The sequence below is a fragment of the Taurulus bubalis genome (assembly GCF_910589615.1).
Source record: "Taurulus bubalis genome assembly, chromosome: 15".
In the NCBI taxonomy this organism is placed as follows: domain Eukaryota; kingdom Metazoa; phylum Chordata; class Actinopteri; order Perciformes; family Cottidae; genus Taurulus; species Taurulus bubalis.
The window spans coordinates 4246887-4274508 of NC_136603.1; the positions used below are offsets into that span (position 1 = coordinate 4246887).

General features: G+C 42.4%; 1 protein-coding gene across 1 annotated transcript in view; it reads right to left on the minus strand.

The window, feature by feature from the left end:
- The window catches only part of dgkg (diacylglycerol kinase, gamma), a gene marked incomplete at its 5' end in the record, with an annotated part of 74288 nt that overhangs the window by 29931 nt on the left and 16735 nt on the right, over positions 1 to 27622 (minus strand). The window contains 12 exons of the mRNA XM_079231180.1: positions 9584 to 9744; positions 12323 to 12412; positions 13554 to 13639; positions 16570 to 16644; positions 20857 to 20930; positions 21021 to 21131; positions 21962 to 22060; positions 23035 to 23151; positions 23499 to 23587; positions 25041 to 25158; positions 26374 to 26493; positions 27003 to 27077. Of these exons, the coding sequence (XP_079087306.1) occupies positions 9584 to 9744; positions 12323 to 12412; positions 13554 to 13639; positions 16570 to 16644; positions 20857 to 20930; positions 21021 to 21131; positions 21962 to 22060; positions 23035 to 23151; positions 23499 to 23587; positions 25041 to 25158; positions 26374 to 26493; positions 27003 to 27077 (1215 nt within the window). The remainder of the gene's footprint in view (positions 1 to 9583; positions 9745 to 12322; positions 12413 to 13553; positions 13640 to 16569; positions 16645 to 20856; positions 20931 to 21020; positions 21132 to 21961; positions 22061 to 23034; positions 23152 to 23498; positions 23588 to 25040; positions 25159 to 26373; positions 26494 to 27002; positions 27078 to 27622) is intronic.

Consider the following 27622-nt stretch of genomic DNA (forward strand, 5'->3'; position numbering starts at 1 on the left):
TTTGTAATTTCCTTCTTATTCAGCTTAAAGAGAGGCGGAGAGGAAAATGGTGACTGTGCACGTGTAATTTGAGGGAAATTGGAAGGCTTTATAATTTCATGAGCTAAATAAGTGAGTTTCATACTGCACGTGTCATGGTGACTCCACCAGTGTCCACTGACTAATGGTTAATATATATTTAAAAAAAATCTACAAAGATAGTTAGTTTTACATCTGAAAGTGCTCAAGAATGAGCTTCAATAGAAAAGTGACATTAAAATGCATAATTTAAATGACCAGAAATGCTCGTCAATCAGGTGTTTTTCACTATTAGCTAGCTAACGTTCGCTCGGATGCAGCGACAAAAAAAAGTATTTTACGTAAAGAATTGACGTTGGCCGGTAAAAGTTTCAATCTTCACAAATCAATAAAACTTCTTAATTTTCTGCGCTTTATCTACACAGGAAACTCCAGCTGGACGCATTATTACTCTGCTGATGCTCAAACTGTTGCTAATTGTACAACGAAGGAAAGAGAAATATGGAACCTAAAAACGATGCTGCTGCCCAGGAGGCAACGAGTGTTTCGATTAACAGGTTTCTGCTTCCTGGAGGAGTGTGTAACCTTTGCTTTGCACAAAAGAAGGCGCGTATTTGCACCAAAGTCTGGCGCGGTGCCACCGCGGCGGGCCAAGGCACGTGTGGCGGTCGCTCCGGCGCCTCGGCTGCCCGTGCAGGTGTTTCAACGCGTCGAGGAGAACGGAAGGCTGTGACAAGGCGGGTGGACAGAGGCGATTATACGCCTCCGCCACAACCCGTCGACCAACCGGCCCGCTCCTCCTCCTCCTCAGCCGGACACTAGAGCTGCTGCGTTTACCGGAGAATCGAACCCGTGGAACCAGGGAGGAGGAGACCTCACAACAAGAGACCAGAACAATGTTGCAGAGCTCAAACAACAACAACAACAACAAAGCTGATTCCCATGGCAAGGTTACTCTTCACAACAAGCGTGCAAAGTAGCCTCGGAGCCAGGTTATTATTCTATGGGTGGATCGGGCCCAGGCAATGACACAAAGAGGCCGCCACCCTGCAGGCAATCACTGACCAATCCATGCATTTTTTGGTGCGTTCTGTCCCCTTCCCTGAAAAATCCGGCTGTAACAAAATGTGACATTTGCCGTCGCCCATGGTCGCCCGTGTGATGAAGGTTGTTTTGATCTTGCCGTTTGAAGTTTTTTTGCACACGGTGCGCCCCCCGGGGGCGAGAGGAGGTGCTGCTGGACGGGTGATGTGAAAAGTGGGAAAGGCGGAATAAACAGAAAAACAACAACAGTAAATGCTGGCTGGAAAATGTCACCTCGGTGGGACCCACGGCAGAGAAATAGGGTGTCAGGTCACCCCGATTGTGTTTCACTGGCCTCTGGTTAGGGGCTTGGTTAAGCTAATGTCACACAGAAATGTCACTTCTAATTTCTCGGATCCTATTTCAAAGACACTACACCCCTATTATTATTATTATTATAATTATTATAATGGAGGCCCATTCCTGCTGAGAAAAATATATAATAAGTTCTGCATAATAAAAATACTAACATGGTAATATTTAAATAATGTGATACTAAATCAAACCTTTGACTTTCTGTCAAAGTCATTTTACTTACATACTTATCTTATAACTTGGGCTTTTTTATTATTTGACTTTGTTTGTGAAAGAAGTAGTGGTTCTCTTCTGAGAATGAGATGGAGCCAGGTTGTAGATGCTTACTCACTAGTTGTGAGTTGTGAGTTGTGAGTTTTGGAGTGTAAATATTTAAATAAATAACGCCTACATATGTGTATTTATGTTGCTTTTTTAGTCAAGAATATTTCATGTAACAGACCCAATCTACGGCCATAAATATGTGCATGTTGGCAACAGAAGAGGTGTTTCCTCCTCCGCCATCCACACGAGTTAGCACGCTCTAAACATTGAATAAAAAACGCTACCAGCATCAAAACATCTGGTTCTTGCATTCAGAATAGCTCCAGACGGTTTCGGAGCTCCGGGTGTTTCACTTTAACGAGTGACCGTGTCAACTGGTGACTCGGCGTAGATAATATACATGCATTGGAGAGAAGGTATCCACTCGATAAGGTCAAACCTGTGAGGCAGCGTTATGGCGTTCGGCGTTCTGCACATGAACACAGGATGACACACACATGACCTGGATGCTCGCACACTTACTATGTCATCATTGTTTACGTCTGTTAAAAAGGCTCTATGGATATGGAGACCTTTTCATGGGCTTTAAAGACCCGTCCAGGTGTTTGTGAATGCGTGTGTGTGTGTGTGTGTGTGTGTGTGTGAGTGCCGTTCTTCCCGTCTTTAAGACCAGCCAGGTGTCACTCAGCACGGTCATTCATTACCGCGGTAACCTGGCCTGAACCTGGCAGGCGCTCACTTCCTGTCACTGATACTTCCACTGACCTTCAGTGTGTGCCAGCGCTACACCGTCTCTCCCTCACACACACACACACACACACACACACACACACACACACACACACACACACACACACACACACATACACACACACCATTTTATATGCACACTTTCTGTTCCTGTTGTCCCGTTTACTGAACAAACACTTAACACACTCTGTTTAGCACTGTTAAATATATGAAGGCCTCTGTCTCCGTTTGCTGACCGTGATGTCATGGAGTCACGGTAACTGATGCCGCTCTCAGATTAGGAAGAATCCTGGTGGAGCCGAGGCCAACAGCAGCGATGGCAACGTTACGCGTTGGTCCAACGTGTCTGAAGAATGCTTTTGTAAATGTAAAATGCACACGCGCAGTTTCCATTGTCACTCATTCATACTGCAGGGTGAATAAATTCATAATATTTTATTTTTGAGCACATCTCTAATTGGGCTGACATTGCTGCGTATTCATTTCATGTGCAAGTGATATCGATATTCGTTGACTAGAAACTCTAAAATTACATTCTGTATCCAAAGAAGTCTGTTTGTAAAGAAGTCCGGTTGTATAGAAGTCAACTTTTCATGTGTTAAAGCTGCATTCTCTCTCCTGACCACCAAGGGGCAACTCCTCTGGTTGTATAGAAGTCTATGCTTCATGTGTTAAAGCTGCATTCTCTCTCCTGACCACCAGGGGGTGACTCCTCTGGTTGTATAGAAGTCAATGCTTCATGTGTTAAAGCTGCATTCTCTCTCCTGATCACCAAGGGGCAACTCCTCTGGTTGTATAGAAGTCTATGCTTCATGTGTTAAAGCTGCATTCTCTCTCCTGACCAGCAGGGGGCGACTTCTCTGGTTGTATAGAAGTATATGCTTCATGTGTTAAAGCTGCATTCTCTCTCCTGACCAGCAGGGGGCGACTCCTCTGGTTGTATAGAAGTCAACGCTTCATGTGTTGAAGCTGCATTCTCTCTACTGACCACCAGGGGGGACTCCTCTGGTTGCATAGAAGTATATATAAATGACTCCTCTCTTGATTTATTCCCTCAGTAAACATTGTAAACATGAGTTTATGTCTCAATCTCTAGTTTCAAGTCTTCTTCAATACAGCGTGATGTTCATTTAGTAAATTATGGTCATTTAGAGTCAAACAGACCATAAAGCAGGGGACGCTTTAGGGCGGGGCTTCCTTTTGACTGACAGGTCGCTACCAGAGCCGTATATGGCGTCTCTACGTCCTCCGCAGTCCAAACATGGTCACTTTCACTCACTGGTTGCAAAAAGCCAAGATGGCGACGGCCAAATTCCAAGATGGCGACGGTCGAGGCCTCAAAACCGCAGTGCTCACCGAAAGGATGACGTCACGACAGCTTCGTTCGCTTTTTAAATCCAGTCTAGTTTGAATCCAGATACAGGGCTACGTTTTGAAGCTGTGGTGAGAGTGTTTCTTATCAAGAGCAATTTGCCGACTTTAATTCTATCTGCGCTAGGATTCCAGCTCCTTCATGCCAGTCGTCCTGTTGCAGCTTCTGCCAATCAGGTGAAAGAAGCAGCTCGAGACTTATATGTCCATCAGAGGAAGCACAGGATCGTCTTCGCCCTCCTGGCTAATGGCACAGTCAGGGATTGCGGTGCACATTAGGAATTGTCCATTAACACCAGGAATCATCTTGCAACCACATAGTCAAGTGCATGCACATGCACATGCACATGCACACACATTTACACCTGCGCACCCATCCACAGAAACTCCAGCACGGAGACGCGCGCTGCAGAGGGATCAGCTTCCTCCCTGCAACATGAGGTGGCATCTTTAATGGCTGCTGACATGGTGTGATTTCCTTCTCTCAAAATTCCTCTCACGAGATTCTTTCCAGGCTGCGGGTCAAGTGAAAGCACTTTACCGACCGGCAGGTGCACACAAATGCTGAACTCCACGGCTGTTTCTTGTTGCTGAGTGTTTATTTATTGTTAAGCGTGTGTTAACTGATCAGAAAGCATAGCTATAAGAACATAGCTGTAAGAAATCCTATTTTTATATGCATTTTTTAGCTTCTATATCAGAGCAGGTACTCTGCCAGCATAAATGGAACCACGAGTTACGTAAGTGTACGTGATTGGTCGAACACTTGAGCCAATGCAGCAACAGACATTTTTAAAAACCCGTTCGCTGTGTAAACAGCAGACAACACAAAAGAAAAACAACTGAAGCATAAAAACGAGTCAGTGCCTCTCTACAGCAAGCTAACCCTGTAGCACAAAGGCTAATACAGAAACATAATCCATAAAACTATATTTTACAAGAACAACGTCCTCTGGTTGTATGGAAGTCTATGCTTCATGTTGTTAAAGCTGTATTATCTCTACTGACCACCAGGGGGCGACTCCTCTGGTTGTATAGAAGTCTATGATTTATGTGTTAAAGCTGCATTCTCTCTCCTGACCACCAGGGGGCTACTCTTCTGGTTGTATAGAAGTCTATGCTTCATGTGTCAACACTGCATTCTCTCTACTGACCAGCAGGGTGCGACTCCTCTGGTTGTATAGAAGTATATGCTTCATGTTGTTAAAGCTGCATTCTCTCTCCTGACCACCAGGGGGCGACTCCTCTGGTTGTATAGAAGTATATGCTTCATGTTGTTAAAGCTGCATTATCTCTCCTGACCACCAGGGGGCGACTCCTCTGGTTGTATAGAAGTATATGCTTCATGTGTTAAAGCTGCATTCTCTCTCCTGACCACTACGGGGTGACTCCTCTGGTTGTATAGAAGTCTATATAAATGACTTCTCTCTTGATTTATTCCCTCAGTAAACATTGTAAACATGAGTTTATGTCTCAATCTCTAGTTTCAAGTCTTCTTCAATACAGCATGATGTTCATTTAGTAAATTATGGTCATTTAGAGTCAAACAGACCATAAAGCAGGGGATGATTTAGGGCGGGGCGACAAGGTGATTGACAGGTCCCTGCCGCTATCAGAGCGTCTCTTCATCACGTAGTTAGGTTTAGGAAAAGATCGTGGATTGGGTTAAAAAAGCGACGGTAGATCTGTGACAGATCCGCTCTTCATACTTCCGTGTTCAAGGTGGAACAGCGTATTTAGTTCTCGGCGGTGCTCCCCATGGGGGCCGTCCTTCTCAGGTAGTCCCCGAACTGTTTGATCCGGAAATAATCCTCACACTGATATACCAGGGAAATATCTGGAACTGTATCGTGTAACTGGAGGAGCTATAAAATGTGACTTATGTGAATTATATGAAGCCACATGAAGCTGCAAAGGAGGCAGAGCCTTCACACATGTCATAATGCCAGTGGATAAACCTAAACCCTCATCTTCTAGAGACAGTACATACAACTTTAGGTATGTTTCAAGCTATTTTCCAACTATAAATATATGTATTTTCTTTATTTCTTGCCCCCCCCCGGGGGATCCATACAATCTTATTTTATCTAAAATATAGATTGAAATCACATGAATACAGCTTCTGATTTACTGTAAATCAGAAGATACTATCCCGCGTCCTCTGTTTTCGGGGGGCTGTAAATCATTTACGGTTCTGAGTGCCTCGGCTGAGCCGACCACATGCTCCACACACCATGTCATCCACAATTAAGTCAGCGAGATAAAGGACAGATGACTGTGCAAGCTTTCAGATTCGGCCTTGCCAGCCTCTCGTCTCCACGGCAACCAAAAGCCCACGAGCAGCGATCGGGACGGCAGAAACCAGATTTCTTTCTTTGGGACGGCGAAACCAGATTTTTTTTTGGGTTACTGACGGCTGCCTCGCTCGGTGTGAGTCAGCGGCCGGTTCTCTCAGGTGTCCTGAGCTCCCAGAGACCATCTGTCACGACGGCTCCGGGAGACGCAGCGGTCTTTGTTTTAACCGCCGTGAAACTCTGGCGTGTTGTCAGGACCCGAAAAGACGGGCGTGAGAAGAGACGGCCGGTTTAATAACTCCTTTTTTTGTTTTAGCCTGTTGTCAACAAATCCCATGAAAGGAGCCTCTCGCTACTGAACAGACCATGGTTGGGAATAAATCAAGAGAGAAGTAGAGTTATTTTCTCATAGACTTCTTTACAACCAGAGGAGTCGCCCCATGGTGGTCAGGAGAGATAATGCAGCTTCAACACATGAAGCATATACTTCTATACAACCAGAGGAGTCGCACCCTGATGGTCAGTAGAGAGAATGCAGCTTTAACACATGAAGCATAGACTTCTATACAACCAGAGGAGTCACACCCTGGTGGTCAGTAGAGAGAATGCATCTTTAACAAATGAAGTATATACTTCTATACAACCAGAGGAGTCACCTCCTTGTGGGCATGGGAGAGAATGCAACTTTACCACATGAAGCATATACTTCTATACAACCAGAAGAGTCACCCCATGGTGGTCAGTAAAGAGAATGTAGCTTTAACACATGAAGCATAGACTTCTAAACAACCAGAAGAATCACTCCATGGTAGTCAGGAGAGAGGATGCAGCTTTAACACATGAAGCATATACTTCTATACAACCAGAGGAGGTGTCCCCTGGTGGTCAGGAGAGAGAATTCACCTTTAACACATGAAGCATAGACTTCTATACAACCAGAGGAGTCGCACCCTGGTGGTCAGGAGAGATAATGCATCTTTAACAAATGAAGTATATACTTCTATACAACCAGAAGAGTCACCCCATGGTAGTCAGGAGAGAGGATGTAGCTTTAACACATGAAGCATAGACTTCTATACAACCAGATGAGTCGCCCCCTGGTGGTCAGTAAAGAGAATGTAGCTTTAACACATGAAGCATATATTTCTATACAACCAGAAGAGTCACCCCATGGTCGTCAGGAGAGAGGATGCAGCTTTAACAAATGAAGTATATACTTCTATACAACCAGAGGAGTGTTCAGTAGAGATACTTGGTGGTGATACTTTTAGGACAGTAAACATGTATGTAAAAAAAAAAAAAAGGAAACAAAAAAATAACCGACTTTGCAAATGCTTTATGAGGATTGAAATGGATTCAACCACTTTGTTACACCTCAAGGATTCTTATTACTGCATCGGGCGCCTGATACTGTGTTTTTCTAACTTCGCTGCATGACTTCAGCTTCAAGTCTCTTTTCCCTTTAACCACACCCAATGCTGCTGTCATGGCGTCCCTGTGGTACACCTGTGCATCGCTGCCGTGAGCTGAGAAATCACTAACAACTGGCAATGCATCATCACATGAAGGTTTAGCTTCTTTTAAAACCAATCGTCTCCCTCCAGTGCTGCGTCTTCGATTCAAAAGTGTTTTAAAAGGTGCAACTGTACATATGGCGGTGACACATTAGTCCGCCGTTGGCTTCCTCCGTGTGATGTTTTGACACCGATGCAGAGATCAGTGGGGGGTGCAGTTATACAACAACACTGCGGTTCATCCTCTTCTTGCCAAAAACCCTTTCACTCCTCCCTGCGCACATATGTCTCCTTCACACTCCTGTTTGTTTACAGTCACATGTACGTTACTTCTCATGAGTTCCACTCTGATTTTGTAATCACCAGCTTAACGATGATGGAATGGGGAAAAAAATCTGATGGCACCTTCGATCTGATTTGGTGATGAAACACACAATATGCTTCTTATTGCAAGTTTGGCATGGAGGTGATTATTTACAGAAGTCCTCATAGAATGAAATGCATTCAGATACGCTTCTATTCTACCGGATTACGTTTGTTTTTGACAAATATATTTAGTTAAAGTCGGCGGAAATCTGCGTAGGAAGGACGTTGGGGTTGGTGGATGTGTCAAATGTATAATTATTATTATTTGTTTTAACCCAAAGTATCTTTTACTAAACCGTACCATGTAACGTAAAGCTGCACAAGCGGTTAAATATCTATCTAAACTATGTGCAAAATCTTGATATATATCGTGCTTTAATAAGGGTTTGCAGAAATGTGCGATGGCAACATGTTTTTATTCCGGCTATTTGCTGGTACATGAAGGAAGGCCAGTTCTTAATGGGAGCTAAGTAGGGTGGCTATTCATAGGACGCCTGCTAGGTCTGTGAGCCGATGACAGAGGAATTCATTTCAATGATATATATGTTTATGTGTAACCGAAGCTTCAGACTCATTCTTGTGAGTCCAAAGCACATCGGAGGAGGGCTGACATTGTAAGGAAATACTGAAGCAACACATCCTGCTATTTGGCTGCACTGGAAGCTAAAACCAGCAGACCGGCTCTGCGATAAGTTGTTTTGTTTTTTTGTGTCACTTCTGTGTTCAAAAACAAAACAAAAAAACGTCCCTGAGCTTTTACACAAGTATCTCCATCAGGATAAGGTAAAAAGGTTGCTAAGCAACTGGGACCTGGCAGCATGTTTCTTCCCTCCAATTAAAAGAGGAAACCTGCCCCAGAGGGAACCAGAGACTCACTGATGAATCTACTAATTGCTCGCGTCCACAAAGACCAGGTAATCTCTCTCACCGTGTTGTTTTTGTTCAGACACAGTTTGGGGGCCAGGTTCTGACATATTGTATATTTCATCTGGCCTATTTTATATATATATATATATATATATATATATATATATATATATATATATATATATATATATATATCATTATTTAGTTAAATTAGTCATGGTCCTACATATGCACTGGCCACTGGTTCCAATTTACATTTAAATGTGTTATTTAGATTACATCATATGTCTTTACAAACCTAGTCGTATCAGAATAACCAAACATGATTTCTCTCTTTTGAGCATCTGTATCTATAACATCATTCATATTATGTAAATGTTATAGATACTATAATATATATATAATAATATATAATATTACCTTTTAGTATGTTCCTACAGACCGTGATTCTTGGAGCTCGTCTGCACCAAATCACATTGAGATTTTCAACGTTTTTTGTTTTCTGCGTGACACCAGATTAGATTTCAGAAGTAGAGGGCCTGTTTATTAATTGCAATCGGTCGACACAAGGACATTTTATCAATATGGAGCCACTGCTTGTTTTTCAAGATTTCACGTCATGTGATATTTTAGTGGTTAAAAAACAATTTCCTTTTATTGCCTTTTCCAGTAGTATCCGCCATGTTCCCTCCACACAGGAAGTAGATAATCAGTCGTATGTCATGTGTTCGGTGTCCTCACCACTCCGATGGAGAAGTAGTTGTTGACGATGCTGTAGGGGACGGGGTCTCCCTTCTCGTCCTTGTCGTCCGGCACGATGTCGATGTTCCAGCGGTCGAGCACGACCTCGGCGCTGTGCTCGATGTCCCGGAGGAACTTCAGCAGGCTGCCGCCCTCGTAACCTGCAGCCGGAGGGGAGCGAGCGGTGAGCCAAGACACGAGGAACGGGTTTAAACCCCTGCAGTGAAAATAATTAAACGTATGGAAAGTACACATTGTATAGAATAGTTTGAATGTAGAAGAATTGCAGGAGGATCTAGATCAAAATGAAACAAACAATGTAACCAGTAGTCCCTGACTGTATTTCAAAAGGGATTATTTCACCCGCTCTTTATTTAAGCCGTCCTCTCAGCACCTCCGAACCCAGAATGCACCCCGAGGCCTGACAGCACCCCGGGGAGCCCTCTGGTTCAGGGACAGCCTGATTTAGCGATCAGAGGCGGAAGTAAGTTGGTGTCACGAGTCACAATTTCAGAGGGAACAGTTTCCTGTTTCATGAAAAAACAATGATGTGTTTCCCACTGGACACTTTGCCACATTGTATCCTGCACAGACACACACACACACACACACACACACACACACACACACACACACACACACACGTGCGTCTTCATAAATACATGTATCACACACCGAGGAGCTCTCGGCTAGTCTCTAAACTGCCATGACATCATCTTCAGTTCATCAGCAAACAAACCGAGTTGCATCTGTACTCCTTAAATTGTTTGTCACCATAGTTATTAGAAAATGGCGGGTTTGTCACGCAAGTGATTATTCCCTCTGAACAATCAGTGAGCTGCCTTGTTTAACTTCACCTCCTCGGATCGACTCCCGACCAATGTGCTACCAAAAAAGAAAGAAAGTACCAGGGACTATACAAAAAATAAAGTACCCGGTACTAACGATACCAAAAAAAAGTCCCAGATACTAACTATACCAAAAATAAAGTACCAGGTACTATCCCAAAAAAAGTAGCAGGTAATATACCAACAAAAAGTACCAAGTACTAACTATACCAAAAACGAAGTACCAGGTACTATACAAAATAAAGTACCAGGTACTATACACACCTTTTTCTGATGCAAAACCAAAAAGAAAAGAGTGAATGTGAACGGGACTGTTCGGCAACCCATTTGAGAAGTTGTCAAGATATTTGACCAAGAGCCAGACATGTCTCCGCTAAATGAAGGACGGTACAAAGCGCTGTACCTTTGTACGTGGGATGGACGCGGAGGTATTTCACAGGATAAAGGTAAAAGCTGGACCTGCTGGTGGCACTGGATGAAACGTCCTGGGATCACTAAAGGACTCCCAATTCACCCCCTGGGCCCCATGGGGATCTGGACCAAATGTCTTGAAAATCCCTCCGATTGTTATCAAGATATTTAAAAAACCCTCCATTCTTCCTTCCTTCCTTCCTTCTGGGAATATGTGTATCTGTACAGGATTTTAAGGCAATCCATCCAACAGTTGTTGAGATTTTCTCAGTCTGGACTAAAGTGCTGGACCAATATTGCCCTCCCTGGGGCCGGGCCATTAGCAGCGGCTGCAGAGACTCCAGCTCATACTTCAGTGTTTACTTCTGCAAAAGATGATCTATTGAACGAGTCCCAGAGCCGCCTCCCCTGAACCGGGCTGCTTATTGACAAAATGTCATTCATAAGCCTGGGTAAGTGCTCTGCTGGTCCTCCAAGCAGCAACAATCAAGCCTTTCTAATTACTGGCCCAAAGTGCTGCAACAAATCAATGGTGCTTTGCATATTAACAGTTTTTAATTTCACACGTTAAGATCTCCCACTTTCCTCTTACCCGCCTTTCATTTCCCAAAAACAGACCTTCCGGAAACCTCCGTCGTTCTCTAAACATGGAAATGAAGCCCGGCAGAGCGTCTCCGAGTCCATCAAAGACGCGCCGTGAGCCGGTTCTCCAAGATGAGCCTAAAACTAGCTTTTACTTTTCCCTGACATATTTGGAGGGCAGCTAGAAATCTAGAAATGAATGTGTTCACCCCTTAAGTAGCTTTACATTCGGATCATCTATGATTCATCGACCCTATGTTTCGTTTTCCTGTTTTAAATATTCCACCCGCTACTTTATGAATCCACCGAAAAGTATTATTCAAGCTTTATTGTGCATCAAGGCAAGGCAACCGTATTTGTAGAGCACATTTCAACAACGAGGCGATTCAAAGTGCTTCACATAAAACCATTAAAAGCCTCAAAACATAATGCAGAAGAAAACAAGATTTTAAAACTATTAAGAACATTCATATTAAAACATAAAAAAACTGTCAAAAGGCAAAAAAAATAGAATAAAAGTTGCAGTGGAGTTAAAGAAATAAAAGGCAGTAGCGGGATGCAGAAATTGATTAATATCCTTAAATCTGATTTAATTAAAGGCAACAGCATACAGAAAAGTCAGCCTGACATGTTTGAAATCTTTACTAAAATTTAAAATTACAAAAATAAAGACATTTGAACAGCGTTTAGAGTTAAATCAGATCCCAAAGAAGTGGAGAGAATAATGGACCGGTCTGGTTTAGTTTGACTTTTAAAGTTTCATAAATGTCTACGCCAGGATGGACAGGCTGTGATAGACTCATACACACACACACACACACACACACACACACACGCACGAACACGCACACACACACACACACACACACACACACAGATGATGGAGCGAGCGCCTCACCTCCTCCCCAGCGTAAGCAGCGTGCCAGATCGTTGCCCGTGCCCAGAGGGAGGATGGCCACAGGAGGGTGCCTGGCAAAGTTGGCCTTATCTGCCGAGGCAAAAGACAAACACATCACTCTTATGTTGGGTTCCTTCATTAGTCCTTGAAACTTGGACAACTTGGGCCCTATTGTTGTCGCTTTTTGGCCATTGTGTCTATTGGCTGTACGCACATTACAATCAAGGGTTATTCGCAGAGAACTGGCAACATTGTTGCAGCGAAAGCCCCAACAAAGTGAAGCGTGTCTTTCGAGGCATTTGTAATGGCGTTAATAACCCCCCACCGCACCAGAAATGTGTTCAGGATTACGGCAGGTCAAAGCTGCGATGGGAGGAATGTCTGTGATGGATGTCTGCAATCGTCAGTTGGAGCTACAGCCACCTTTTGTTTTCTACGTCCAAAAGGTTTGGCTCAGTGGAGGAGATTCAGACATTGAAGCGGCGGTAGGCTGTTTATTTCTGGCGCCAAAAATAGAATAATCTTTCAGCGTATTGTAAATGAAGTGGAGTGAAAACTAAACTACTGCACCTCCTCCTGCCAGTATCAGAGGACTATTGTCAATCACAGGTCGGTGTAGAAGAGGGGCGTTCTCATTGGCTGTTCTCCAAATACAGATACGCTTTGCACGTCCCTTTGGCGAAATCAAGATTATCAACCTTTTCCCTCCATCTTTGAAACACGTCGCGTCGCTAGCTAATAGTCGCTAGCTAATAGTCGCTAGCTAATAGTCGCTAGCTAATAGTCGCTAGCTAATAGTCGCTAGCTAGCTAATAGTTGCTAGCTAGCTAATAGTCGCTAGCTAGCTAATAGTCGCTAGCTGTATTTCTCCTACAATTGCCAATATAATATGCATGGGTAACGCGATCGGGATCGGGATGTTTGAAATGATTGACATGTCTTGGCTCGTCCTGTGGGAGGGGCTTAAGACAGAGAGCGGAGAGATACAGGATGAGGGCTGTGTTTTTTTTATTCTGCATTTTTGGGGGGGAGGGGATTTTCTAGAGAACTGCACAGTTACAGTGTGCTGAAAGGTTATTAGGGAAAGTTTGCCCAGTAATGCCAAAAATCAACGGCCTCCCCAGCTGTAACTTGGTTATCATAACCGCTAGAAACCATGGCCCCCAAACTATGAAAACAAGAGATCCGAGCTGTAACCAGGAGGCCATTTTGTTTTGATGAATGTGTGTACCTATGCAGTCCAGGATCCAGCCCACGGTGCCGTCACCTCCGCAAGCGAGCACCCGGAAATCGGGGACATCGTGGAAAAAGTTGAGCCTAAAAAGACAAAAAAATTCAACTTAAAAACATGCGGAAACCAAACGGCGTTGTTTGGCCTCTGTTCGACACAAAGCTCCTCACTCTCAATGTCAGCGTGCATTAAAGGCAATAAATGGGCTGATTGGATCTCAGAGCTGTCGAGACGGGGGACTTTTCTAAGCTGTGAATGATTTAATGTACTGAGCTGCGAGGCTGATGGGCAGAGAGACACGGAGAGAAGACGGAGGGAGGGAGCGTTTAATCAATGCGTGCCTCTCCAGCTGTGTTCGCTCCACTCCTTCCCCCCAGAAACCACAGTCGCAGAGTGCGCGCCCTTCAAAGAGACCTTTAATGTGCGTCGGGACAAAGGTGTCGACGGTAGCTTTCATCTCTCTCCACCGCGAGACAGCTGCATGCAGGGCTCAGACCCCTTTCACGCCGACCACCTGGTCCCGCACAGGACCCTGGGAGCCACGTCTTAAAATAAACATTACCAATACTGGCTCAGTGTTAGAGGTGAGGGTCTGGATCGGTTATGTGGTGGCACTAACGAGTCGACGGGCTCGCTCAATACTTCACTTAAGGGGTAAATATGGAGTATTAAACAAATATCTCCCCCAAAAGAAAACAATGAATTGATCATTCTATGTAGCCAAAGCCTGATTTACCTCTCATTCTCATTTGCCATCGAGCTCCATTGTGTTCCAAACTATTAAAAACTAATACAAACTATTTTTATCAGTTTTTATGTATTTATTTTCATTATTAGTTTTATTGTGTTTTTTACTGCTCCATCTTTTAATGTGTATTTTACTATGCTCCTAACTTGAAATGTTTTGCCCCTGTTATGGTCAATCTGGTTTTAACACGTTTATTTATTTATTTTCCTGACTCCTGTACAGCACTGTGTGACCTTTTGTCTGTGAAATGTGCGTTTATCAATAAAGCTTACTTACTGACTTACTTACTATTTGCTCTTGCTTGAGAAATGTTTCCCAAAAACTACAGCGTCAAGCAGAGACAATAAGGAAAACGGAACATATGGAAAGATGGATTTAGGACACATTTAGGCATTTATTCCCTCTGACTTCCGCCTCCTTTTTCATTGGAACGAGACCCGAAAAAGGTCACTCGGCAAAAAAGGTTATTAAACCGCGCTCAACTATCAATGGACCACAATGCAACACGCAGGTCACGTCTTAACGTGAGCGCCACGGTTTACGCCGCGATCATCGCGATGAGAGAAGAAACAGTTGCAGCCGTGCGACTGGCGGATCTCAAAGGCAACTGGACTTCCTGGATCAGATTTAGTATCTCACTGGTAGCTGAAAAATAAAATATACTGTATATCGCCAGCCTTTTTTTCTAAGCAGATTAACCATATATTCCTCAGTTTCAAATCCAAGTAGGTGGATTGAGACGGACTATGCAGAGGCACAGCGCTCTCTAACGGCTTTTGTACAAAAAAGGTGTATCGCATCCAACCCAAACCCTGCATGTGTGCTTAAAACGTGCACTAAACCGGCTCCATCCGGCCCGTTCGGTGGCCGCGTGCATCGACAAAGAGCCGACCGGAGGCTTTACAGTAACGGAAGGAGCTGAAACAACGCCTGTGATGACCGAACACACAGCGAGGACCTGCATTCCCTCAACAAATTACTCAGCGTTAGCTGCCTCTCACCTCAAAGCCTGCTGAGGCTGTTGCTAGGGAGCCCATGGTAACAGGTTAACCCTCTGCGTGTCAACAGACCTTCATTAGGCGCTTTGTGCTTATTTGTACGTGCGTGTTAATATTCACTTGAGCATACTGTAGAGCCTCTTCCTCCTCCTCTTCCTCTTCCTCCCCTTACACTCAGATATATTAGAATAATGGACCACATGCACTTGAGGAAAAAGGAGTTGAGGACAAAAAGATACGGTGGAAGGCTCGAGCAAAAGTGACAATCATTAAATCAGTTTTGGCTTAAGATCCTGGCAGTGATAAGAGATGCCTTTGGGGATTCCTGTTTGTTTTTGTGTGTGTTTTTGTGTGTTTTTGTGTGTGTTCATTTGAGGAAAGTTCTGTCACTGAACTGTCCGGTATCTCATTAAGATAAAACACGCTGCATGTGTCATCTGAAGTGAGACCTGAGTGCGTCATTGTGTTGCTTTTACCACAACGGGCCCTCGAGGGCGAGAGAGAGAGAGAGAGAGAGAGAGAGAGAGAAAGAGAGAGAGAGAGAGAGAGGTGAACCTTGAGCAGCGTCCGGCATTTTTATCTGCCCTTAATGGACAAAAGGTGCAGCAGCATTCATTTCAAAGTACAAGCTGTGCTGAGCTCTGACATATGAGCGTGTGCGTGTGTGTGTATGTGTGTGTGTGTATGTGCATGTGTGTGTGTGTGTGTGTGTGTGTGTCAAGAGGTCAAATGCACAGCGCGGCAGTAATGCCGTGTTCCCATTCCCCTTCAACGACCTCCACGGGTTACTCTGACATGAAGTAAAGAGGTGCCGGTCCGACTGAACAATAATGAACTCTTCTTTACGTCCTTCTGAAAGGAAAAGTCCCGACGCAGCTTAAAGGCTCTGCATTGTGATCCGTTAGCTTTATTTCTACGTTTATCAATGATCTTCCCCCATTGAAAGAAGTTGTAATGAATGAACCAAAACTCTTTGATTTCATTGATGCAACTTGCTGGTTTATTTTAAGCCTTGTCATCTCTTTTATTGTGAAAAGTTTTTTTTATGTTTTGAACCTTTTTGCTGTTTTATTTTTAGGCCTTTTATATATGGTGAGACTTTTACACTGCCATCGTAGTCTTTATTCAACATCTCCATAGGTTTGTTCAGCCTAAATAAAGGTTGAAGGTTTAAAGTTAAAACATATTCATATTACTCAACCTCTGTTTCCCGAGGTCCACGTTCATAGCCATGCGGACCAAACGGTGGTTTCATCCGCCCAGGACTTACCCGACCATCGGTCCGCCTTGATCCAAACTGTACACCTGCCGGGGGTTCAGCAGGTACCTGAACTTCCTCAGCACCCTGCAAGAGGAGACCAGAGACACACGTTAGAAACGCACTGAGCGCCTATGGATCGACCTACATACGCGATACGCTAAATATTACATCAGACTTATACAAGTCGACTGTTCCCCGGTGATGAAAGAGACGCTCGTCTATCTGTCTGACAGATTAAAAGCGCCTCCGCCTCTCAAGGCCGCCCCGACACTGTGGAACTGCGTGTCAAAACTCTTTGACGTGTGTTATAACGTCTTTTATAACGTGACTTATAATGTGAGTTATAACGTGTGTTCTAACACACGTTATAAGTCACGTAGTAACACACGTTATAACGTATATAATGTGTATAACGTGTGTTATAACGTATATAACGTGTGTGACGTGTGTCATAACGTGACTTATAATGTGAGTTATAACGTGTGTTATAACACACGTTATAACGTATATAATGTGTATAACGTGTGTTATAACGTATATGACGTGTGTCATAACGTGTGTTATAACGTGACTTATAACGTGTGCTATAACGTGTCATAACAAGAGTTATAACGTGTGTTATAACGTGACTTTTAATGTGAGTTATAACGTATGTTATAACGTATATAACGTGTATAACGTGAGTTATAAAGTGTGTTACAACGTGTGATATAACGTATATAATGTGTATAACGTGAGTTATAACGTGTGTTATATCGTATACAATGTGTATAACGTGTTACAACGTGTGTTATAATGTATATAATGTGTATAACGTGTGTTATAATGTATATAATGTGTATAACGTGTGTTAAACGTATATAACGTGAGTTATAACGTGTATAACATGAGTTATAACGTGTGTTATAACGTGTGTTATAACATGTATAACGTGTGTTATAACGTATATAACGTGAGTTATAACATGTATAACGTGAGTTATAACGTGTGTTATAACGTGTGTTACAACATGTATAACGTTTGTTATAACGTATATAACGTGAGTTATAACGTGTGTTATAACGTGTGTTACAACATGTATAACGTTTGTTATAACGTATATAACGTGAGTTATAACGTGTGTTATAACGTGTGTTCCAACATGTATAACGTTTGTTACAACGTATATAACGTGAGTTATAACATGTATAACGTGAGTTAGAACGTGTGTTATAACGTGTGTTACAACATGTATAACGTTTGTTATAACGTATATAGCGTGAGTTATAACATGTATAACGTGAGTTATAACGTGTGTTATAACGTGTGTTACAACATGTATAACGTTTGTTACAACGTATATAACGTGAGTTATAACGTGTGTTATAACATGTATAACGTTTGTTACAACGTATATAACGTGAGTTATAACGTGTATAACGTGAGTTATATTGTGCTTCTTCTTCTGGACGGCTGTAATAAAACACTCGGTTGTAGAAGACAATATCATGTTGTGTGTCGGATGGTGCAATAAATGTCGGGCGAGTCGTGGCGCTGCGATGTCGAGATGGAGACACACAACTTCTCTGCTCTCGTGAAGCAACATTTTTTTATCTCAAATTACCAAAAAAAAACACCACATTCTTTTCCCGGGTCATGATTTATGCTCATATTCTGCTTATAAGTGGCATGAAGTGGTCTTAAAACTACAACAATGTCGTTTAGCGCGGTGCATCTCGACCCAGCAAAAGGTACAGCGAGTGCTATATAAGCATCCATGAAGTGACTTCTGTGCAACCTCTTAAGCAATCTGTCCCGCGCACGGGAAAAATAATCATTTCAGAGATCGGGACGAGGAGGCGTAATATGAAAAGAGATGTGGAGAGTTCTTCTATCTCCTCCATCTCTTCGCTCTCTCCCAGTCGTCGACGCAGCAGTTTCCTGTAACCTTGTGCTAGTGTGCTTCTTCTTCTACGCAACCGTGTTTCATTAGGCCGCTCCAACATATTCACGTTAACAGGCGAGTAATACGCCTCGGCCTCGGTGTTGCAAACCGACACTACGCGAAGGCGCTGGAGGGAAGTCGGTGGATAACGGAGACAAAACAATCTGTGTGAAATGATCACATGTGTGATTCTGTACCTGTGATGACTTCTGATGAAATTCATCAGTTAAATTAAACTCAAACAGAAGATGTTTGCACACAAACAAAAGTAGCCTCTGGTTTCTAATTATTTAGGTGTGTGTGTGTGTGTGTGTGTGTTTAGTGATTATTAATAGAGTACAATTTCCCTCTTGCATCAGGCTGATTGGTCTCGGTACCGTCGGAGCGGAGAAGAGAAACAATAAAGGTTTATTTAAAGCTTGTGTCGTGGAGAGCTGACAGCGTCCTCTGTGACAACAGTCCTCCAATGATAGTGTAGCTTAATCATTCCGTGTGTGTCCTTTGGTCCTGTAGATCCTGGACTTGATTTGGAGATTATATTTAAAGCTCACAAGCCAAAGTTATCCAAAACCACAAAAACTATATAAAAAAAGTAAATATATCAATCGCTGATGTGCACGCTTGTAGGAAGGATAATGTTTTTACCCAGAATTTGAAATGCGAACAATTAAAATGAAAAAAGAAAACGGAAGAAAGAAAATCTACCAAAAAAGGAAACTAAATTGTTGCTGAAATGACAAATGGATTTTGTGAAATGCCAATTTTAAATGTAAGCTTAAATGGAGATTAAAGAAAATCTGAAAATTGAAAATAAACTATGAACATATAATCTCTATAATAACAAAATCAAAAACCCACCAATAACTGCACTAAAGTCCCACATTTAATGTAGAAAAAATAAATAAAAAGGAGTGCTTTTATTACAAGTGACATTTAAAATATTCAGGTTCCCACAGTGAATCAGCGTTGACGTGCAACCTGTAACCTGTATCGTGTAACATGTAACCTGCAACGTGTAACCTGTAACATGCAACGTGTAACATGTAACATGCAACCTGCAACGTGTAACCTGTAACATGCAACGTGTAACATGTAACATGCAACCTGCAACGTGTAACCTGTAACATGCAACATGTAACATGTAACATGTAACCTGTAACGTGTAACCTGTAACATGCAACGTGTAACATGTAATATGTAACCTGCAACGTGTAACCTGTAACATGCAACGTGTAACATGTAACATGTAACCTGCAACGTGTAACCTGTAACATGCAACGTGTAACATGTAACCTGCAACGTGTAACCTGTAACATGCAACGTGTAACATGTAACATGTAACCTGTAACGTGTAACCTGTAACATGCAACGTGTAACATGTAACCTGTAACATGCAACGTGTAACATGTAACATGTAACCTGCAACGTGTAACCTGTAACATGCAACGTGTAACATGTAACCTGTAACATGCAACGTGTAACATGTAACATGTAACCTGCAACGTGTAACCTGTAACATGCAACGTGTAACATGTAACCTGCAACGTGTAACCTGTAACATGCAACATGTAACATGTAACCTGTAACGTGTAACCTGTGACGCGTGACGTGTGACATGTAACCTGTAACATGTGACGTGTAACATGTAACATGTGACCTGTGACCTGTAACGTGTAACATGTAACCTGTAACCTGTAACATGTAACCTGTAACGTGTAACATGTAACATGTGACCTGCAACCTGTAACATGTAACATGTAACCTGCAACGTGTAACCTGTAACATGCAACGTGTAACATGTAACCTGTAACATGCAACGTGTAACATGTAACATGTAACCTGCAACGTGTAACCTGTAACATGCAACGTGTAACATGTAACCTGCAACGTGTAACCTGTAACATGCAACATGTAACATGTAACATGTAACCTGTAACGTGTAACCTGTGACGCGTGACGTGTGACATGTAACCTGTAACATGTGACGTGTAACATGTAACATGTGACCTGTGACCTGTAACGTGTAACATGTAACCTGTAACCTGTAACATGTAACCTGTAACGTGTAACGTGTAACATGTAACATGTGACCTGCAACCTGTAACTTGTAACGTGTAACGTGTAACGTGTAACCTGTAACATGTAACCTGTAACCTGTAACCTGTAACCTGTAACATGTAACCTGTAACATGGAACATGGAACCTGTAACATGGAACATGTAACCTGTAACATGTAACCTGTAACATGTAACATGGAACATGGAACATGTAACCTGTAACATGTAACCTGTAACATGTATGCACAGCCTCCACACGGGACATTGCAGTGAATGTAAAGACCACCAGAAGCGTCGGTGAGAGGTTGAACTCACCGCTCCCCCTGTCTCCCTCCACTCTTGGGGTTGACCAGGACCAGGAGCGGGTGAGTGCCTGGGAGAGGAGTGATCTGGAGAGGGGAAGGGGAAAAACAGCCTCAGGCATCTGCTCACCGGCTCTCGTGCGTTCATCACCTCAACGACCCGGCGGCCGGACATACCTGCAGCGCTTGTCCGTCTCCGGGGGAGAATTTGAAAGTCTGACTGATGTCGTCGGGGCTGGTGCTGGGCGGCGACTCGCCCTCGCCTCGCTTCACCACGGAATGACGGTCCTGCGGGAAAAGGAGGGAGACGAAGATGCATGGACTCACTCTTTATGAATCAGATGAGCGCCACGTATTCTGCAGGTGCACGGGCCTTTGAGTTAATGTACGAAGGGCCCACTAGGAATATGGATAAAGGGTTCATACACATCTTGACCAGTGGATTTCCATGACTTTTCCATGACTTTTCCATGACTTTAAACCAAATTTCCATGGCCAAACATGTTGTGAAACCTCGGTGTAAACATGAAAAAGTGCGAAAATGTAGTATTTAAACTAACAATGAGAATACAAAGAATACAGTAAACCTTAAATGACTTAAATGAATGAGACAATAGTCTGATTAAAAGAATAAACATGTATATAGATGCCTGTATGTATGCCTGCTTATATTTTGAGAGTCTTTCTTTTAAAAGCATATTAATTATTTCAAACTCAGCGTAAATGAACGTCATGAACACATGAATATAACACATTTACATGAATTTTACTAAACTTTTTGGATTTTTTTTTTTTCAAAGACTTTTCCAGGCCTGGAAATAAACATTTTTTAAATGTCATGACTTTTCCAGGTTTTCCATGAGCGTAAGAAACCCTGTGGATAATATGCATGTAAATCGGCTTGTCAACGAGGTGTGTGTGGTGTAAAATCAAGAAGTCAGACCACAAAACCCGGAAATAGAATCATCACCCAGTGTGAAATTGAGGCAGGTGTTTGATGATGACACGTGCCTTGACAGAGGACACCTGTTGAATTGAGACTATTTAAAGCAACTTTCCACTCGGTGGTGTCGTTTTGTGGACAGAAGAGACAACAACAAAATGAAACGCATCCTCACCAAGACGACGGGGCAGATGTACGAGGGCAACAGCGTGTGGTCCCTCAAGGCTCCTCCGTCGCACTCCGGCTTCACGTTGGACGCACACTTGTTGTGGAGCTGCGGAGAAGAGCAGAGGCCGAAACATAAGAGCTGTGGGCGTCAATCCATCTGTGAGGGTCGGTACATCATGACGACGCCACCGGTAGGAATCGCTTCAACTTCTGGAGGTTGTTTATCTACGCCGATTACTCGACAGGCCGCATAGCATCGAGGCTTTTTTTTTTAAAGTTAGTATTTCTATGCGGAATCATTTTCATGCTGAAATGAAAACGGCCGCTGTGTGAAATTGAGAGTTTTGGCAGCGGGACTGACGTTGAGCAAACACCCAAGTCGGCGGTGACATCTAGTGGATTTAAAGAGCAACGCAGCGTAAAATGTGTACAGGTGTGTATGGTCGGTGATTGTGGGGACATTGGAGTTGTTCACACATTACGGGGACCAAAGGGTGATCCATATAAAGTAAACCAATAGAGTGCAGGGCCAACATGATGGACTTTGGCTATAGGTAAAACTAAACGGAATTAATGTAGACTCAGATGCCACTTTATTAGGCACACCTGACTAAAATGTATACAATCTAATACAACAGTCCTGCAACATATCCTCCCTTCATGAAGGTCATGATGTTCAGTTTTTATTGAAGAAGTTTCAAAGGATTAAACGGTCTGATCCTTTTGCAGGCTGCAGTTTGTGATGCTGTTTAAGTGCGTGACATACACTTGAATTAACACCTCCTTATAACATAAAACGACGGTAGATTTTTTTGTGTTATTCTGCGGCAGTTTGGAGCTACGCGTACCTAATAATAAACTGGCAACATAGTGTAGCGCAAGAGACTTCCCGAAGGCCGTAACTCACTGTGAGCTCACCTTCATAAACACTTGTAAAACACGATGCACTTAGAGATGTATGAACCATAAAAAATATACCCTCCAATAAATCACAGAGGCTGCGGCGCACTACGGCGTTATCACAGAATAAAAGTGCAACCCGGTCATATTCACGTGTGTCCACACGAGGCAGCGACTCACAGAGATCTGACACCAGACGCAGTGCAGGCCCGTCAGGCCCTGGTAACACTTAATGCTTCTGTGACAGCGGTCGCACTTGGTCGGAGAGTTTCCCTCCATCCAAACGTGCTGCATAGCCTGGAAGGAGGACAAAAAGGAAATCAAAATCAGTGTTCGAAGTTATTTTGCATTTATTAGTTTTCAGACTTCTGCCAGTAAGTTCTGTCCCGAGCCGGAGGAACAACTCTGCAGAGCTTAATCACGTCAAAGCTACAACACAAGAGGATATTGACTCGATTAGAAGCCTCGCATGACCTCGCAGACCGTCCCATGATCCTCGGCGGCCCCAATTAAACGCGCCCATGAGCCGGTGGCAGTCTGCTCTAAAACAGAGGGGTCAGTGTTCGTGCATCCGGCGCCCCCGCAGCATCACTTCCCTCGCTCCCGACGAGCAGAATGAACCCCTTTCATGCCTCCGTACTCACGTTGGTGTGTCTTCGTGACTTGGCGTAGGTGCTGATGCAGGCGGCGATGTCTTTGGACACGCAGCGCTCGTGCACTGTGTACTTGCATACTGTGGGAAGACGACAAGCTCGTTAAAAAGAGCGGTCTCATCTTAACTTAAAAACATGTCTTGCAGGGGATTTAATAAGACAATTCTAATGTTTACCACATTAGAGATCATTTCAATATGATCGGATAGGGTATATACTTTATTCATCCCCAAGGGGACATGTGGTTGTGGCAGCATAGAAGACATTTAAGAAAATTAAATAATAAAAGTGCAAAAATGCAAAGTATATATGAAGTGTGTAAATGTGGTATATACAGTGAAATATAAGTATGTAGAGTAAACAAATGTTATATGCAATGTTCTAGTGTGACGACGACGTCAGCATCGAGAAACAGAATTCAATCACTAGCGTAATTACGGGCGATAACATCGTTAAATTATTATAATTCATTTTTATGATGACAGTGAGGACTTTTTAATTGAAAAACAACATTGACTCAGAGGCACTCAGGCACAACACATTTGAGTCAGATGGTTTGAGTACAGGGGGGAGAGTTAACACTTTAAAAAACATCCTATTTTTAGGTCCTTTCCTCGAAAATTGCATCTAACAATCTTGCAAACTAAAAAGGGTGAATCTCTGCAACCACTAGGGCTATTTCAATAATGTTGGTGTTATAATAAAATGTACACATGTGAGATTTTGTCCAGATGTGTGCATATCAGTCTATATGTTACTGGTTAAGAGTAAATGAAGATGACAGACAGAAAACAATGAAAAGGTTTCAGGTCCGCCTATAAAATAATCACTTTCAGGATGATTATTTCTGTGAAATTATGCAGCTGTAAGGTCCAACTCTAACCCAAATCATAGCTCAATATGTGAACATTCTCTAACCCAAATCATAGCTCAATATGTGAACATTCACTAACCCAAATCATAGCTCAATATGTGAACATTCTCTAACCCAAATCATAGCTCAATATGTGAACATTCTCTAACCCAAATCATAACTCAATATGTGAACATTCTCTAACCCAAATCATAACACAATATGTGAACATTCTCTAACCCAAATCATAACACAATATGTGAACATTCTCTAACCCAAATCATAACACAATATGTGAACATTCACTAACCCAAATCATAGCTCAATATGTGAACATTCTCTAAACCAAATCAAAACTCAATATGTGAACATTCTCTCTGCAAAGGTTGACTTTGATAAAGTGAAGCAGAACAAAGTTAGAGAGGGTTTAGAACAGAGAACATTCAGGCGAGGACTCAAAAGCTTGCATTGGGGCACATTTGCGCACATCTGTGACATTTGAATTGTTTCATGTACCAAACCATATATTTCACTTGTATATTACTTATGGTGTTCAATACTTCCAAATACAGCAGCTTTGGGGCTTTTTTTCAATCGCTCAGTCTGCAGGATGGGTTTTTAGAAGGTTTTAAGGGAAGGAGAGGGGAGAATAAAAGAAAGGGAACAGAGAGAGGACTCACGTGAGCAGCAGAGGCCCTGCTTGCGGACCCCGAGCAGCATGGTGTGGCAGTAGTTACAGTAGGCGGGTTTGTTGAAGTGCTTCAGACGCCACACGTGCTGCCCGTCCTCCTGGACGTTCTAGAGGAGGAGACGACGAGGGATTGGATGAAGCATTAGAAACTCTCCCCCCAAGACAGGAACTGTTAACTCACAGAATAAGAGCTCAAGAGGAGCAATGTCGTGAGAAGTGGGAGAAATACACATCAACGATAACACAAGATAAGAACACCTGAATGTTTCTCAGGATTTGTCACGTTTTTTTTGTTATTTATTTTTCATTTCTCTATAGGCAAACAATTAAGTGTAAAAATGCTCCTGTGTGTTTGCAAAGCAGCTCAAGTTATGAGAGGAGATCAAACACATTGCACAGAAAGTGCAAAAAAGTGCAGCGTAACGTACACGTGAACTGGTAATATATGGATGCACACGGGGTATTAACAATTTAAAAACTGTGTGCTCTATATTAAATATACTAAGATTATAATCTGTGAGATATAATGAAAAAGAAACTATGCAAAACTATAATTTTGCAGGCCTGAGTTATGATAAAAAACTACCACACGTGTTTCCAGGTATAAAACTAGTATTTGTGCAGTATTACCTTGAAACAAAGGGGAACGTTTGGAATTACAAAACGATAATAAATCGTTTACAATGATTATCAATTTTGACTTCCAAGGATTTCCATGAGGTTTTGAGGGTACAAAACACCCTATCCTACCTCATTATTATCTGTTTATGTCACAATATTATCATTTAGTAATCTAAATATTGCTTCGATTTAACCATGTTCTTGTTAGCAGGTTACCATATTGTTATCACCACATTACTAAATTTGTATTACAAAGATTTGCCTCGTCTTGAAATGTGTTTCCCTTTATTACCCATTGTTTTTGACCTCAAATGACCCAGATATATCCATCGTTAATATCAAGCTATTACCTGGTTATTACTTAAGTAATTGCATGGTATTACCTAATTTTTACCTCTTTTTTATCCTACTATTACCATGTTATTACTGAGCTTTTCACAGCCTGTAAGATGTCCCACACTATGTCCAGTCCATTCAGAAAAAAATACACGGAGCATTTGCTGTTCTTGCAACATGAAACCATATTTTTAAAGACATCCTGTGACAGAAAGGAAACATGTATTGTTTGTGTAATGTTTAAAGACCCAGCAGTTGCAACACGATAAAGTACATTTCAAGAACAACCTCACAACAGACACAAAGAGAGCAGGTGTAATATATTGGTGAGGAGACAAAGCGTACAGTTAACACTGGATATGTACCGTTTCCATGCCCAGCAGGACCAGTAAAGGGATGGTGGTGAGGCCTCCTCGGATCCACTCCTCCAGTGTGACCGTCCCGTCTCTGTCGTAATCGATCTCTTCCATCATTTCCTTCAGTATCTAAAGCAGCAGAGATATAAATCGTTCTTAAAACCAAAGACTGTAGACACAAAGTCAGTTCCCGACATATTATAATGAAAATAGGACTCTTAAGATGCTTAAAAATTGAGTTACGCAATGTTACAGCAGGCTTTTTATTAGTTAAAAACAAACAGACGAGATACAAGGAGACAGATGGAAATTATATTTTATCTGGTGCAATAATAATAATAACTTCTTGCAAATGTTCTTAGTCCCTGGGGCAGTTTCATGAATTCTTTAAAAAAGGAATGAACAGGATCAGATCGGACTATTTTTTATTTATTGTGAATTGTCGAATATTTTAACTAACTTTGGTACTGTTTTATGGTAGAGGTACTACGCTATGACAGTATAGCATTCGTTATTTATAAAATGTGTTTACAGTGTCACCATTTCTGTTGCAAAATGGCAATAATAGTTTTAAACAAATTCCTCTTTTTCTTTTTGCTGTCCTAAAACAAGCTAGTTTGGAGAGTGTGTTTGCTCACCGGTCGCAGTTCTGTTGAATCCCACTCCAGATATTCTGCCACATGCACCATCTGATTGATGATGCGATCCAGCTCCTACGAAAAGAAAGATGCACAAAGAGAACCGGGCGTTAAAAATAATCAACTCTCATACATTTTAAACATGGATGACAGGCAAAATAAATGCTGTAAATCAACATTAAAGCCAGCGTTCGGTAAAGTGACGTCCGGGACTTTGGATCAGGCAGCAACCATCTGGAAAGGGAAGTCACTGCTGTGTGCCTTAAAGCTGCATTCTCTCAAACTGGTCATACTGACCAGCAGGGGGCGACTACTCTGATTGTATAGAAGTCTGAGAAAATGACTCTCCTTCTCTCTTGATTTATTCCCTCAGTAAACATTGTAAACATGAGTTTATGTCTCAATCTCTAGTTTCAAGTCTTCTTCAATACAGCATGATGTTCATTTAGTACAATGTGGTCATTTAGAGTCAAACAGACCATAAAGCAGGGGACTCTTTAGGGTGTTGCTCCCATCTATCGATATCACGGTGATGTCCGTTCTGGGACTTTAACAACTTTAACCATTACTCTAAAAGACTACAAATTGACCAAAACTACTACAAAGAGATGCAAAACAAC